At 40.1% G+C, this 16,030-nt stretch overlaps 1 protein-coding gene across 1 annotated transcript; it reads right to left on the reverse strand.

The window, feature by feature from the left end:
- Positions 1–13,356: 13,356 nt before the first annotated feature.
- On the reverse strand, positions 13,357–13,743 carry LOC138883405 (uncharacterized). Its single transcript, XM_070164088.1, has one exon. The coding sequence runs from the start codon at positions 13,741–13,743 to the stop codon at positions 13,357–13,359; it is 387 nt and encodes a 128-aa protein (XP_070020189.1).
- Between the last annotated feature and the right edge of the window lie 2,287 nt (positions 13,744–16,030).

The following is a 16,030-nucleotide window of genomic DNA, read 5'->3' on the forward strand; positions in this document are numbered from 1 at the left end:
TATTCCTTCCATCCAAATAGGAAACACACACTATTTTCCCGTTAATATTTAGAAATTGTTATGGAACAATAAAAGAAAAAGAAAAAAAAAGCGTATTGCCTAGAAAAGTAGAATGAATTTAGAGTAGGCGATAAGCATTAGGTGCTGAAACTGATTTAAAAATAAGCAGTTATGTGTTTGGATAAAAGTATGGATAGAATAGTAAATATTTTGGTCAAGCCTAAAGTGCTTATAAGCTGAAATTTGACAAGTCGGGGGAGACCAACTTATGACTTTTGGCTTATAAGCACTTAACTTATAAGCACTTTTTTTTTGTAACTAAACTCTTTATTTACCAAGTAAGCATATACAACTCAATACAAGAAAAAAAATACACAAACGTGTTGTCTTGGACATAGCCCCAATCCAGCCAACTACACATCTTCTCTATTGCTCTAACCTTCTATCATTCACTACTAAGGATAAAAGTTCAAATTCTCCATCTTCCTCTTTAAGCTAGGAAACCTCGACCCTCTATAATGGATTTCTTGGATAATATGTCTTTTCAATATCTCACTAGTTCGCCTCTTGTGTTGAAACAGCCTCATGTTCCTCTCCTGCCAAATGCAATACAAACATCCAACCAAAGTCAGTCTATACATAGCAGTAGTATCAGACTTGCCCTGCCCATATCTCATAGCCCATCTCATTTCATCATGCCATCCCATAGATTTCCTGTTAATACCTTGCCATCCCAATATCCTATCCCAGACAGTTGCAGAGTAACAACATTGAAAGAATAGGTGATTTATGGATTCATCTTCATTGTTGCACAGAGGACATTTCAAATCATCCACATGCTTCCACTTTGCGAGCCTATCCTTTGTAAGCAATCTTTCATGAATAGCAATGTATAATATGAACACTCATCTTGGTGCCCCTAAGTTATTGCATATTAGTCTCTTCCAGATAACTTTTTGAAATTCTCCCCTAATTTTGCAATACATCCCTTTTGTGGAGAATGTAATCATTTGAGTTACCTGTATTTCATTGCATCCAGCTTGTTCAAACACTTCTTTCGCATTCAAAATTGTCCTGACCACCCATGAAGCTCTATCCACCCTTGCATCCCATACTCTACCATGTTTGATATAGTAAGCATGAACCCATTTAATCCAAAGTCTATCCTTTTTCTCACATACATTCATAAATGCTTACATATGATTGCCCTGTTCCAAGCATATATGTCCAGTAATCCTAGACCCCCAGGAGATTTAGGATAGCATAGTCGATCCCACGCTATTAAGGTTTTCTTTGACATTTCAACTCCACCAGTCCATAAGAACCTTCTACATAATGATTCAATCAATTGCACCACTTTCTTAGGTAATACAAAAACCTGCGACCAGAAAATTTGAATGGAAAATAGTACAGATTTTATCAATTGGACACGTCCAGCATAAGATAAGAATTTTGCAGTCCACGATGTATTTTTCTTAACATTCTGTCCATCAGTGGTTTAAACTGTACCACACTGGTCTTTTTATCACTCAGAGGGATTCCCAGGTATCTGAAGGCAGCTCCCCTTTTGTGAACCCCAAACTCTGCATTATGTCTTCTTGATCCTCTCTGCATACACCTCCAAAATAAATGGAGCTCTTCTCAGTATTTGCTGCCATCCCAGAAGATTTAGAAAATTCCTGGAAGCATTCATAAATCATTCTAACCGATATAGGATCTCCTCTACAAAAGGACAACAAATCATCATAAAATCCTAAATGGGTAACATTCAGTTTCTCACATTTTGGATGGAAATTAAAATCTGGTTGTCTTCTTAAAGTCTTCATTCTCCTATTCAAATATTTCATGACCAACACAAAAAGAAAAGGGGAAAGGGGATCCTCTTGCCTGAGTCATTTCCTTGCTTTGAAAGGGATAGCAGGTATACCATTGATAATTACTAAGTAGGATACTGTGCTGATATAGGTCATTATCCATTTCACAAACACTGCCGAAAAATTTAAGCTATTAAGGATTTGCTCCATAAAAGGCCATTCCACCGAATCATACGCTTTCCTCATATCAATTTTCAACATACATCTTGGCGAAATTCTTTTTCTTCCATACCCTTTAACTAATTCGGGACTCATAATAGTATTATCTGTGATCACTCTCTCTGGTACGAAAGCTGACTGATTGGAGTCCACAAGCATATCCATGACCTGCTGCAATCTATGTGTTAAGATCTTCGATATTGTAATGATCCGACCGGTTGTTTTGAGCTTTTGCACTTTGATCACCAGTTTTCTGGCATGACTTTCCCCATGTGATGTGTTGTGACTTATGTAAATCGTTGGTTTTGGTTTTCAGAGTAATCGGAACGAAATTGGAAGAAAATAGTTTTCAGTTGAAGCTTGAAATTTGAAAGCTTTGACCAAGATTTAACTTATTTGTATATGATCTCGGATTAGAATTTTTATGATTTGGTTAGCTCCGTTAGGTGATTTGTGACTTAGGAGCATGATCGGAATGAGTTTTGGAGTTGAAGAGAAGATTTAGGCTTGAATTGGCGAAATTGAGATTCGGCATTTTTCTGGTTGATAGGTGAGATTTTGATATAGAGGTCGGAATGGAATTCCGAGAGTTGCAGTAGCTTCGTTGTATCATTTGGGATGTGCACGCAAAATTTCAGGTCCTTCGGATGAGATTTGATAGGCTTTTTGATCGAAAGCATAATTTAAGAGTTCTTGGAGTTCTTAGGCTTGAACCCTATGTTAAATTGGTGATTTGATGTTGTTGCAAGCATTCTGAAGTTTTTAACAAGTTTGCACAATGTCATGGGGTGTGTTGGTACAATTGGTTTGAAGTTCCGGGAGTTCTGGGTATGTTCCGGGTAGGTTCCGGGATGTTTTAGGCCCAAAATCATAGCTGTAGCAGGTCCAGAAGGGTTGCAGGCCTCGGAACCCACCCGCGCGGTCCGCACAAAAAGAAGTACGGCCATGGTATGTGTTGTGCGGACCGTACAAAATGAAGTGCGGCCGCGGTAGGTGATGTGCGGACCGCACAAAATGCAGTGCGGCCGCAGTGGGGAACATTTCATTGGTCCTACTTCGGAAGCTCATATATTTTGATCTACAAGGAATTTTAAGACGATTCAAAAACAAACATTGTAGCCCTTCATGTCTAAATTCCAGAAAGGTAAAGATATCGGAATTTGGACATCTTTAGCGAACGTTATGGCAAAAATACTAAAACCTATCACTGCAGAGGAAAGCATGTTCGGCCGCGGTCGTTTTTGTGCGGACCGCGGTCAATTTTGTGTGGTCTGCGGAGGTAGAAATCTATGGAGTACTCTTTAAATACGATTTTTTGGGTTTTATTTTATATTTTGACCTAGAGAGTTCGGATTTTGGCGATTTTTCGAAGGTTTTTCAAGAAATTCATCGGGGTAAGTGATTCTAACTCAGATTTGGCTAGAATACATGAATCTATCATTGAATTCATCGTTTAATTCATGATTTGGGATGGAATTTGGGAAGAAAAGTTGTGGAATCTTTCAAAAATATAAAATGATGATTTGAAGGACCAAATGGTATCAGAATTGGATAATTTTTGTATGGTTAGGCTCGTGAGAGTATAAGGATTTTAGTTTTGTGAATTTTGTCAAATTCCGAGATGTGGTCCCGGGGGTCGGGTGTGACCAATTTCGGGATTTTTGTGGTAATTTGATTATTTTTGAGTAGGATTTGTTCCCTTAGCACATTTTGATGGTTTTGTACTGATTTTGGCTAGATTTGAAGAATCCGGAAGCCGATTCGAGAGGCAAAGGCATCATGGGCTAGAGTTCGGATCGGATAGAGGTGAGTAATGATTTTAAATGATGTTCTAAGGTTTTGAAATCTCGGATTGCACATCTTAGTGCTATATTGAGGTGAGGCACACACTTGACGACGAGCGTGGGGTCGTGTACTATTGGGGATTGTGACTTGGTCCATCCCGATTGATGATTTTACCACGTATTTGACTGAAACTTATTTGTTATCATCATGATTTGGGCTGATTGCCATATTTGGGCTTCGTGCCAACTATTTGAACCCTTCGGGGATTTTTATTACTATTTCCTCACGGCTTTGACTTATTAATTGAACTCAGTCATGTTATTTTCCACTATTTTACTACTCAGCCATTTTTACTCTGTTTTGAGACTTAAATGATATTTTAAATGATGTTTTGGCTGAGAAATACTATTTTACTAATGCCCGAGGGCTTGTGAATATTTTTGACTGAGTAAGGACGAGGGCCTAGTTGTGAGGAAATACTGATACTGATTTGAGGTTGAGGGCCTGAGATATGTACACCACGAGGTGGCTTGTTGTATTATTTATGAGGCCGAGGGCCTGAGATATATACGCCACGAGGTGGCTTGACTGATATGAGGCCGATGGCCTAGATTTGATGCCACGAGATGGCTTGATATTGCGTTGGGGCCGTAAGGGGCCCCTCTCGGAGTCTGTACACCCCCAGTGAGCGCGGGTACCTATTGTGATATGAGAGATAGCCCGATGGGCTGATATTGTTCTATGTGATAGCCCGAGGGGCTAGTATTGTTCTAAGATAATGCCCGAGGGGTGAACCTTAATTTGTTTATCTTTCATATTTACTTATCATTTTACCTGTTAAACTATGGTATTTGTGCCCGAGGGGCAAATTTTTGTGCTTCTCTGCACTAACTATTTTGCATTCATTTGCGTAACCATTGAAAAAGCCATTTTCAAAGAAGTTTAAACTGGGCTAAGATGTTTTAAGAGATTTACAGCTTCACTACTTTCTTACTGGTTTTTGAACTGCTTCTATATAGCATCTTGATATGTTTTTCGTGATTTCTTTCCTTCAGTCTTTATTTATATTTGTTACTCACTGAGTTGGAGTACTCACTTTACTCTCTGCACCTTGTGTGCAGATTCAGGTATTTATACACCCGGTAGCGGGTTTTGGTTGATCGGAGTCAGTGTCTTCGGAGTTTAGCAAGGCAGTTGCTGGCGTTCGTAGCACTGCTTTTCTCTCTTCATTTCATTAGTATGTATTTGTACACTTCAGACCTTTAGTTGTATTATACCCTAGTAGATGCTCGTGACTTGTGACACCCCGGTTAGGGCCGTGTCGGGCTGGATTTCCGTATTGTTATCTATGTTTCCGCTATTCAGTATTATGTAAACCATGTTTAGACTATATTTGTGTTGTTTAACTATTTTAAAAGGTGAATAGGGTTGAACTGGCTGGCCTTGTCTTTACGAGAGGCGTCATCACGACCAGGTTCGGGGTTAGGGTCGTGACAAGTTGGTATTAGAGCCTAGGTTACATAGGTCTCACGAGTCATGAGCAGGTTTAGTAGAGTCTCGCGGATCGGTATGGAGACATCTGTATTTATCCTCGAGAGGCTGTAGAATCTTTAAGAAAACTTCACATTCTTGAATTCTTATCGTCCGTCCTTTGATTCATCTTGAAATATAACTCTTTGAATTCCTTCCACGCATTCGTGTGCGCGTATGAGCGCTCAGTATCAGATGTGCATCGATGGCTTGTGATTCCCTAGAGGACTTGAGGCCGGATTTTTGCCTTTAGCTTGAGCACCGAGGTGCTAATTGTGTGAGCACGTATTTTCAAACTTGTATGTTCGGTAGTGTCCCTATTAAGGGAAGTGATGATTGGTTGACTACGTGATAAGTGTGAAGTGATTGCGAGATGTGTCCATATGATTCGAACGAGATAAGAAGGGTCTTGTTGATGATAGAAGAACTATTTAGTGCTTGATTTTCATCTTGATTTAATGTGTAGCCTCGAGTGTGGGTATGTTGAATGATCTTTTCCTATTGTCTAGTTGGGAAGTGAAGTAGATTTTATGTCGTGATATGGGTTTAGACCTAGGAAGATTAAGTGATTGTATAATAGTTATGATTATGGGAGAGTATAGAGAGATACCAGTTTGAGGCGAAGCAAGTGGGTTATCTCCAGCAGATTATTCTGAAGTTTGTGTGATCCTTATGTCGTTTATTGGGAGATCTCTGTTATTAGTGAAAGATATGTGTTACAATTGAGTTTGAGTTACTTAGAGATTGAGTGTAACTGTTGCGGGAGTGGAATGTGAGATTTGCAGAAGAGTTAAAATTTTAGATGATCTGTGTTTTCACAAGCTTATAAAAGATTTGAGTTTAATCTCACTATGGTATCATGGCATCAATAGAGTATAATTGTTATGCGTTATTGAGTGTGTGTTGATCTATGTCTTCGAGCCAAGTGGGGGAGTCTGTTTTTGATTAGGCAATTGCACGGTTACCTGCTATGTTGGTTCCAGTTTGAGGCATGCTGGTGAATCATATATGGCTTGCAGAAATTGAGACCGAGGATTGCTCGAGTAAAGGAAAATTTTGACAGAGGTTATATTATGCTTCATAGGGTATGAGAATCACGGAATGTCTTGAGTTGTTGTTGGTAAAGGATGCTCGGTGCATAGAGCATGAAGTTACTTGGTTGTACTAGAATGAGGTTACATTCTGCAGTGTCGGAGTGCTAATGAGGAACAGGTTGTTCGGTATGTTTGATCAGACTAATTGCAGTTTGACTAGAGTGAATAACTCGTGGGAGTGGTTCTAACGTGTTCAAGATTTTACATGTAACAATGGGGTATTTTAAAGTTGTATATGTTGTTAGAGACTGAGTTTTCATTAGAAGATGTCAAGACTTGTGGTGTTTTCTATATTAATTGTGGGATTCTATATATCAGTATCAGGAGGTAACGGATTTAGATTCGCAAGAAGTTCTTCATAGTAAAGTATTTCGAATGTGGTGCTTTTGGGAATATCTAGGAGAGTATTCAGCAGCTTATGAGTCTTAGACAGTGTGGTTTTATGTTTGGGTCTCGTGTGGTAAGTCTGGGTTGAGCAATTGTGATGATATAGCAAGGAGGGATATCAAGCTGAAGGTAAATCAGAAGGGAACTCGGATAGATAGGGTAGCTTGGTAGTAGACCGGATCAGTATGGTTAGGATATGATTAGTTCCTTGAGGGTGTTCGAGGTAATGAGTTTTTACGAGTATTTCGTGGCAATTCCCTTGGGTTTTAGTGGCTTGCGTAGGCTGGTTGAGTTAGGAAGATTCAGTCCTGACAGACTTGTTGTGCAAAGGGGAGTCAGAGAATTCTTGTCGATTTCTACCGTGGTTAGAGATGTATATTTCTGCCGGCGTGAGGAGCAGGGGATGTATAGTGATTTTCTTCCAGGTTGGGCTCAATGGAAAGTTCTTAACTAGTGGATTACGTAGATGTTTGTGGCTCGGAAGGGAGATGAAGTTCTCATGTTATACTAGGATGGTATAGTATTTGCGGTGTGTTGTGGAGGATTGAGATTTGCATGTGTAAGGTTACGGTTCAGTTTTGAACAGAAAGTCATAAAATTCTTAGGCAGTACGGGCAGTTTCAGATGATTAGAGAAATGAGCTTCAGATGATTAGGGGGATAATCTCCAGATGATTAAGGAAATGGTATTGCTAAATGGGAGTGATTTGACGAGGGTATATGTTTCAGAAAAGGCAATGTGATTAAGTTGATGGTACTTCAGTAGAATTGCGGCACTTTCTTGTTAGATCGATGGTTGGTGTTCGAGTTTGCTTGGTGGAACCGAGGAATTTTAGAGTATCTTTCGTGGAATGATTGGGTATTTGAGGTGCGGTATGCATTCGAATGGCGGAATTGGGATCAGGTATGTTGATTCATGTGCCATATGGATTTGGAGACAGGGAAGTTTTCACATTCAGGCTATGTTGTGGTTGTGAGTCGTATGTATCGGCACTATTTAGTGACTACGGTTTGGAGACCCGAGCGGATCTTTTATGCTTGGCATGTTAGATTTTGGATGGGATATTGGGTTCAGACTAGTTGTCTCCATGTTGTGTCATTTTGGACTATTACTCTAAGGCGGCACTGGTGGCTATGCCGGAAATGCCACGGATTGAGTGGCGAGGTTCGACGGATTATGTCCTAGTGGAGTGGTTTTATATTTCAAAGACCCAGCGGAAGGCTAGGAAGAATTGTCTTTCTTATGTGGGCTTTCATGATGAATGTCAAAGCAGAAGCTCCTACTATCGATTCAGTTCCGGTGGTGAGGGACTTTTCGGATGTGTTTCTTGTGGCCTGGCATTTTTCCAGGCAAGGTTGTTAATTTTGGTATTAATTTGATGCCGGGCACCATATCATATGGCACCGACAGAGTTAAAGGAGTTGAAGAGCAGCTCCAGGATTTTTGTGATAAGGAGTTCGTTGGCAGGCCAATGTGGATGCGTGTTCTAATTTGAGCCGGCTTGGTTGGCTCCGAATTATATTGTTGAGGGATGTGTTGATTCAACTGTTATTGAGCTTACTAGTAATCTGGGGAGATCTATGAGTTACCTTTCTGTGTTGCGAGGTGTCATGATTTGTTGGTTATAGGCACGTATGGTGAGGTTCTATTGGGGTATCATAGTGTAAGTCGAGCGGGAAGAGTAATTGGGTGTTACTCGGAAAATGGTGTATGGGTTATGTCCTTTTGGGTTTGTGTGGTGTAGGTTATTTGCTCTACCATGGGTATGATGAATTTCTTTGATTCCAGACATCAAATTGAGCGTGGTTGTCGATTTCGAGCATAGTTACTTGAGGTGGTTCATGTGGAGCAGTGTTGGAAAGGATCATGCATTGCAGTGAAGTTATGTGGAGGTATGACCTAGCAGGTTAGATTCGTGTGTTCTGTTCCCATGATGCGAGACGGGTTCTCAGCCTTGTGTTGTGGTGGTACTGGTGAGCTTGAGGTACAGCTCTTTCATTTGGGTCATTTTCATGATTTGAGTATGTACGGACTATTGCTTATTGGTGCACGTATTGTGCAAGTTGTGGCTTAGGCTTGCATTGATGTGTCATGTCACCAGAGTAGTGTATTGGATTAGAGGAGACCGCTGGGATCATTAATGAATATGAAGGGGTTCGATTTCATCATATCGGAGGGATAATATCGAGCTTCGGCTCAGAAATTTGCTATGGTATTTGCCAAAGGAGAAGTGGCTTCAGGAATGGTTGATCTGAGAAATGGTTGTGGCTTACTGTGTGTTTCACTTATCATTGGCAGTATATGAAAGTGTTGGAATGAGATTTTAGTTGATAAGAGGTTTTCTACCGGTATTCGGTTGTTGTGGGCAGCTGCTGTGAATATAAGTTATCGATACAAGCGTTTGAGTTATTTGGTTTATCATGAAATGGCATCCGAGGTTGCAGGTATGGTTGGTTACAGCTGGTTCGGGCTTATTCACAGTATAAATTGAGATTCTGATCGTATTGAGGATTTTAGAAGTGGAAATGTGGTTCTATGGTTTATGGGCTAGATTGGGTTGTGAAATTTCAGTTACAATGTGTTATCGGACCTATATGAGATAGGGTGACATGGGATCACCCCCGGGTATGTGCATGGTAAAATTATTCAGCGGTTGGTTGGCTTTTGGAACAACTCGGGTCACTTTTGAGGACGAATGTATGTTTAAGTGGGGGAGTATGTAACGACCCGACCAGCCGTTTTGAGCTTTTGCACTTTGATCGCCAGTTTTCGGGCATGACTTGCCCCGTGTGATGTGTTATGATTTATGTAAATCATTGGTTTTGGTTTTCAGAGTAGTCGGAACGAATTTGGAAGAAAACAGTTCTCAGTTGAAGCTTGAAATTTGAAAGGTTTGACCAAGATTTGACTTGTTTGTATATGATCTCGGATCGAAATTTTTATTATTTGGTTAGCTCCGTTAGGTGATTTGTGACTTAAGAGCGCGATCGAAATGGGTTTTGGAGTTGTAGAGAAGACTTAGGCTTGAATTGGCGAAATTGAGATTTCGGCGTTTTCCCGGTTGATGGGTGAGATTTTGATATAGAGGTCGGAATGGAATTCCAAGAGTTGCGGTAGCTTCGTTGTATCATTTGGGATGTGTGGACGAGATTTGATAGACTTTTTGTTCGAAAGCATAATTTAAGAGTTCTTGGAGTTCTTAGACCTGAATCCTATGTTAAATTGGTGATTTGATGTTGTTGTGAGCGTTCCGAAGTTTTTAACAAGTTTGAACAATGTCATGGGGTGTGTTGGTACAATTGGTTTGAAGTTCCGGGTAGGTTCCGGGATGATTTAGGCCGAAAATCATAGCTGTAGCAGGTCTAGAAGGGTTGCAGGCCTCGGAACCCACCTGCGCGGTCCGCACAAAAAGAAGTGCGGCCATGGTATGTGCTGTGCAGACCGCACAAAATGAAGTGCGGCCGCGGTAGGTGCTGTGTGGACCGCACAAAATGCAGTGCGGCCGCGGTGGGGAACATTTCACTGGTCCTATTTCAGAAGCTCATATCTTTTGATTTATAAAAGAATTTTGAGATGATTCAAAAACGAAAGTTGTAGCTCTTCATGTCTAGGTTCCATAAAGGTAAAGATATCTCAATTTGGACATCTGTAGCAAAAGTTATGGCCAAAATACTAAAGCATGTCACTGTAGAGGAAAGCATGTTCGGCCGCGGTCATTTTTGTGTGGACCGCACTGGTTTTGTGCGGACCGCGGTCGATTTGTGCGGTCCGTGGAGGTGAAAATCTGTAGGGTACTCTATAAATACGATCTTTTGTGTTTTATTTGATATTTTGACCTAGAGAGCTTGGATTTTGGCTATTTTTCGAAGGTTTTTCAACAAATTAATCTGGGTAAGTGATTCTAACTCAGATTTGGCTAGAATACATGAATCTATCATTGAATTCATCATTTAATTCGTGATTTGGGATGGAATTTAGGAAGAAAACTTGTGGAATCTTCCAAAAATATAAAATGATAATTTGAAGGACCAAATGGTATCGGAATTAGATAATTTTTGTATGGTTAGACTCGTGAGAGTATAAGGATTTTAGTTTTGTGAATTTTGTCAAATTCTGAGATGTGAGCCCGGGGTCGGATTAGACCAATTTCGGGAATTTTGTGGTAATTTGATTATTTTTGAGTGGGATTTGTTCCCTTAGCACATTTTGATGATTTTGTACTGATTTCGGCTAGATTTGGAGCATCCGGAGGCCGATTTGAGAGGCAAAGGAATCGCGGGCTAGAGTTCGGACCGGATAGAGGTGAATAATGATTTTAAATGATGTTCTGAGGGTTAGAAACCCCGGATTGCACATCGTAGTGCTATATTGAGGTGAGACACACGTTTGACGACGAGTGTGGGGTCGTGTACTATTGGGGATTGTGACTTGGTCCGTCCCGATTGATGATTTTACCACGTATTTGACTGAAACTTATTTGTTATCATCATGATTTAGGCTGATTGCCATATTTGGGCTTCGTGACAACTATTTGAACCATTCGGGGATATTTATTACTATTTCCTCACTGCTTTGACTTATTAATTGAACTCACTCATGTTATTTTCCACTGTTTTACTACTCAGCCATTTTTACTCCGTTTTGAGACTTAAATGATATTTTAAATGATGTTTTGGGCTGAGAAATACTATTTTACTAATGCCCGAGGGGCTTGTGAGTATGTTTAACTGAATAAGGACGAGGGCCTAGTTGTGAGGAAACACTGATACTGATTTGAGGTCGAGGGCCTGAGATATGTACGCCACGAGGTGGCTTGTTGATATTGTTTATGAGGCCTAGGGCTTGAGATATATATGCCACGAGGTGGCTTGACTGATATGAGGCCGAGGGTCTAGATTTGATGCCACGAGATGGCTTGATATTGCGCTTGGGCCGTAAGGGGCCCCTCCCGGAGTCTGTAAACCCCCAGTGAGCGCGGGTACCCATTGTGATGTGAGAGATAGCCCGAGGGGCTGATATTATTCTATGTGATAGCCCGAGGGGCTGGTATTGTTCTGAGATATTTCCCGAGGGGCGGAGTTGTTGACATTGTGCCCGAGGGACGAACCTTAATTTGTTTATCTTTCATATTTGCTTGTCATTTTACCTGTTAAACTATGGTATTGTGCCCGAGGGGTGAATTTCTGTGCTTCTCTGCACTAACTATTTTGCATTCATTTATGTAACCGTTGAAAAAGCCATTTTCAAAGAAGTTAAATTGGGCTACGATGTTTTAAGAGATTTACAGCTTCACTGATTTCTTACTGGTTTTTGAACTGCTTCTATACAGTATCTTGATATGCTTTTCGTGATTTCTTGCCTTCAGTCTTTATTTATATTTGTTATTCACTGAGTTGGAGTACTCACTTTACTCCCTGCACCTTGTGTGCAGATTCAGGTATTTATACACCCGGTAGCAGGTTTTGGCTGATCGGAGGCAGAGTCATCAGAGTTCAGCAAGGTAGCTGCCGGCGTTCGTAGCACTTCTTTTCTCTCTTTATTTCATTAGTCTGTATTTGTACACCTCATACCTTTAGTTGTATTATACCCTAGTAGATGCTCGTGACTTGTGACACCATGGTTAGGGTCGTGTCGGGCTGGATTTCCGTATTGTTATCTATGTTTCTGGTATTCAGTAATATGTAAACCATGTTTAGACTATATTTGTGTTGATTAACTATTTTAAAAGGCGAATAGGGTTGAACTGACTAGCCTTGTCTTCAAAAGAGCCACCATCACGACTAGGTTCGGGGTTAGGGTCGTGACAGATATCAACTTGTAGAGTATAGTACAACATGAGATAGGTCTAAACTTCGATACTTTTGAAGGGTTCTTCACTTTAGGAATGAGAGTAATAGTAGTACAATTTATCGGTTCATGCATACTTCCCGTTGAGAAGAACTCCAAAACAGCCTTAATAATGTCTTCTCCTACAACTGACCAAGCTTTTTTGAAAAATACAGCATTGTAGCCATCATACCCCCGGTGCCTTCAAGTCATTTATATCCTTCAAATCTTGGACTACTTCTTCTTTTGTGACTGGTGCAACAAGGCAGAGTTGTTGTTGTCTATCCAACCTATTGCCTTCCTTCATAATATTAGGATTTATAACAGGTAATTGAGCTGCTGCAATGCCCAATAATTTGCTATAGAATGTAGTAATCTCCTCATTAATAACATCTTGAGTTTGCAGCAAAACACCATCTTCACTTATCAAATGTCTTATCTTATTTTGATTCACCCTATTCTTCATATTAGCAAAGAAAAAAGCACTGTTTGAGTCCCCCAATTTCAACCATTGTACTCGTGATTTCTGCCTGAGAATGCTTTCCTCAATAGAATCTCATTTTCCAACTGTTTTTTGATATCCCTTTCCTGTTCAAAAATATAGTTGGTTGTGATCATGACATCTCATTTGTGCTTGAATCTCTGTTAATTGTTGTCTCAAGGTCTTGATCCTCATATTCACCCCTTTATATTCCTTTGTGTTAGATCTGTTTCAGCTCCTCTTTCAATCTTTTCAGTCTCATCCATATCCTATTCATCCAGCTTCCTCCCATAGGAATTTCCCATGCATCTTTGACAACCTTCAGGAAATTGCTATGTTCAGCAATACAATTGAGGAATCTAAAGGTTTTTGGTCCTTTAAATGTCACCTCATCCAAAGATATACATAAATGAGAGTGATCCGAAAGATTTGGATCCATGACAATAACCTCCTTTTGTGGAAATCTGAGCATCCATTCTGAATTTACTATGGCCCTATCAATTTTGCTAAATACATGGCTGTTTGTCCATGTAAACCATCTCCCAATATATCTCATTTCATTCATGTTAGTATCCTCCATATAGTCATTGAAATCTTTAATTTCCATCTCATGTACTAGTGCGCCACCTTATCTATCTTCAATGTGTGACATGGTATTGAAATCACCCATAATTAGCCAAGCCTCCATTTGCTTCTGATTCAACTTTCTTAGATCCTCCCACATCTTCTTCATGTCTTCAATGGTATGCAACCCATTTATGGCAGTAAAACTAAACCTCAAGTTTAGTCTCTGAGCAGTAACTACCCCATGTTTATATTGATCTGACATACTCTCCATAGTATAAATAATATAGTTAGGATCCCAAATTATCCATATTCGACCTCTGTTACTATAGCTATATTTATGATGCCAATCCCAACTCCTTGCTATTTTTCCAATCGTTTTGACAGCATTCTGCTCCTTTACTCTATGCTCCAGGACTGCTATGATTACTACATTATTATTCTTCATGAACAACCTGAACTCCTTTTGTTTATAGGGTTTGTTCAGACCCCTCACATTCCAAGTTACCAAATTCATATTGGAATAAAAGGAGTGATTAAATCCCAGGATCCTTACTATAGCTACTTTGCCCACACATCTCCTCATCACTTCTAATACGCCCTAGATGTTGAAAATTTTGTTCACTGAGAGGGCTGAAACCATTTGATACATCCACCCCTTGCTCAATTACATTCTGTACTCCTTTTATGGCAGATTTCTTCCTTGCAATTTGCCACTGATCAGCTGCAGATTCTATTGGTTTAGACTCCTGTGCACTCTGAGCTCTCTTCTCTGTTGACTTAAGTTTATCCCCTTTAATAACTTCCTCCTGTCTATCTACATTTTCCTCATTTTTCTTTATCCATGTTTGCCTTGTAGTCTTTGTCTTTTGGACTGCAACTGGAAGGGGCTTTTATATTGGCCTACAAGTATGTCCAACATGTAAACAATTAGGGCAATATGCTGGAACCCAATCGTATTCAACTCCTTGCTAAAAATCCTCCCATTTGGATCTAACACCTTGATCATATTTGGCAGCTCTTTAGTAACATCCATCTCAATCAAAATTCTAGCATAGGAAATTCGTTCCACTTTCGTAGTACATTCATCAGCATATAGGGGAATCGTTAAACCACTTCCAATTCTACTTAGTGAATCCATTCACCAGCAGCTCAAGGGGAGCTTTGGAAATTTCACCCATAATGGAATAGTTTGTAGAACTTCAGCTTGGAAATCAAACTAGCTGTCCATGGTTTGATTATTATTGGCTTATTGTTGATTGTACAGGGCCCTATAAATAGTACCTCATCCTTATCTTCCATACAACTGAACCTCACTACAAAGTTTCCATCATTGTGATAGAATACTTTAGGTTTTGTAGCAAAATTCCAATGCGCAACTATGAATCTCTCAAGGGCTCCAATGGATGGAGTATTCCCCACCACATATAGTATCAGTGCTTGTCTCCATTTCTCATTTTCCTTTTCTATTTCCTCCTTATTAAGTTCAATAATCTTTTTCCTATCCTTAACAATTGGAGCAACAAAACTCAGATTCATACCCCTTGCCGCCATTTTATTACCCGCAAACAAAGTTTTCCATTCCTTCACTCCAGTAGGATTAACTTCCCCATCTCCCCCCCTTCACCAATGGTGCTTCTTCCTCTGGTTTTTTCAAATTTACCTCCAAATTTGGCCCCTTTTTTATTCCCCTAGAATTAAGCTTCCCCTCAATTGTTTTCATTAAATTCAAACACCTTTGAGCACCAGTTGCTATATCTACCTTTGAATTTAGCCCTTGTTCAGTATCACTTACTATTGCATGGCTCGTATCTGCACCTACCTGCTGCATCACTGTTCCATTGGTTATCAGTTGAATACCTCTCCCAGAATTCGAGTTCATTTTCCCTGTGCCTTCCACCCCAGTGCTCGTCGGAGTTCGGATCTCCTCCCCCCTAATTATTAGAGGTGGCCAAGTTTCCATTGCAGCTCCCATTTGTTCCATAGAAATTATTACTTCCTTTGCTCCTCCACTTCGTTTAATGGCTTCACTTGTCTGTTGATGGCCTGCCTGAGCCTTCCCAGGCTCCTTCCTCGGTCTTCTTCTTCTCATTTCTGACTAGGCGCACAATAGCAAAGCACGCTAAAAGTATGTCGAGAGCAGCCAGGGTTTTTAATGTGTACATCCCTTATAAGCACTTTTAATTTTACCAAACGCATAGATAAGCCAAAAAGTGCTCATAAGCCAGTTTGACCAGCTTATAAGCTTAGCCAAACACCCTATTACAATGGAATAAAACCCTTTATTTATAGTGAGAGGGTCACTTAGCCACCAAGTAATAAACCCTAGA

This window comes from Nicotiana sylvestris, chromosome 12 (assembly GCF_000393655.2).
Source record: "Nicotiana sylvestris chromosome 12, ASM39365v2, whole genome shotgun sequence".
Taxonomy (NCBI): Eukaryota; Viridiplantae; Streptophyta; class Magnoliopsida; order Solanales; family Solanaceae; genus Nicotiana; species Nicotiana sylvestris.

What these genes read in the sequence shown, in the direction of transcription:
- LOC138883405 (XM_070164088.1), bottom strand. Translation starts at nt 13,743, where the DNA reads ATGGAAATTAAAGATTTCAATGACTATATGGAGGATACTAACATGAAT.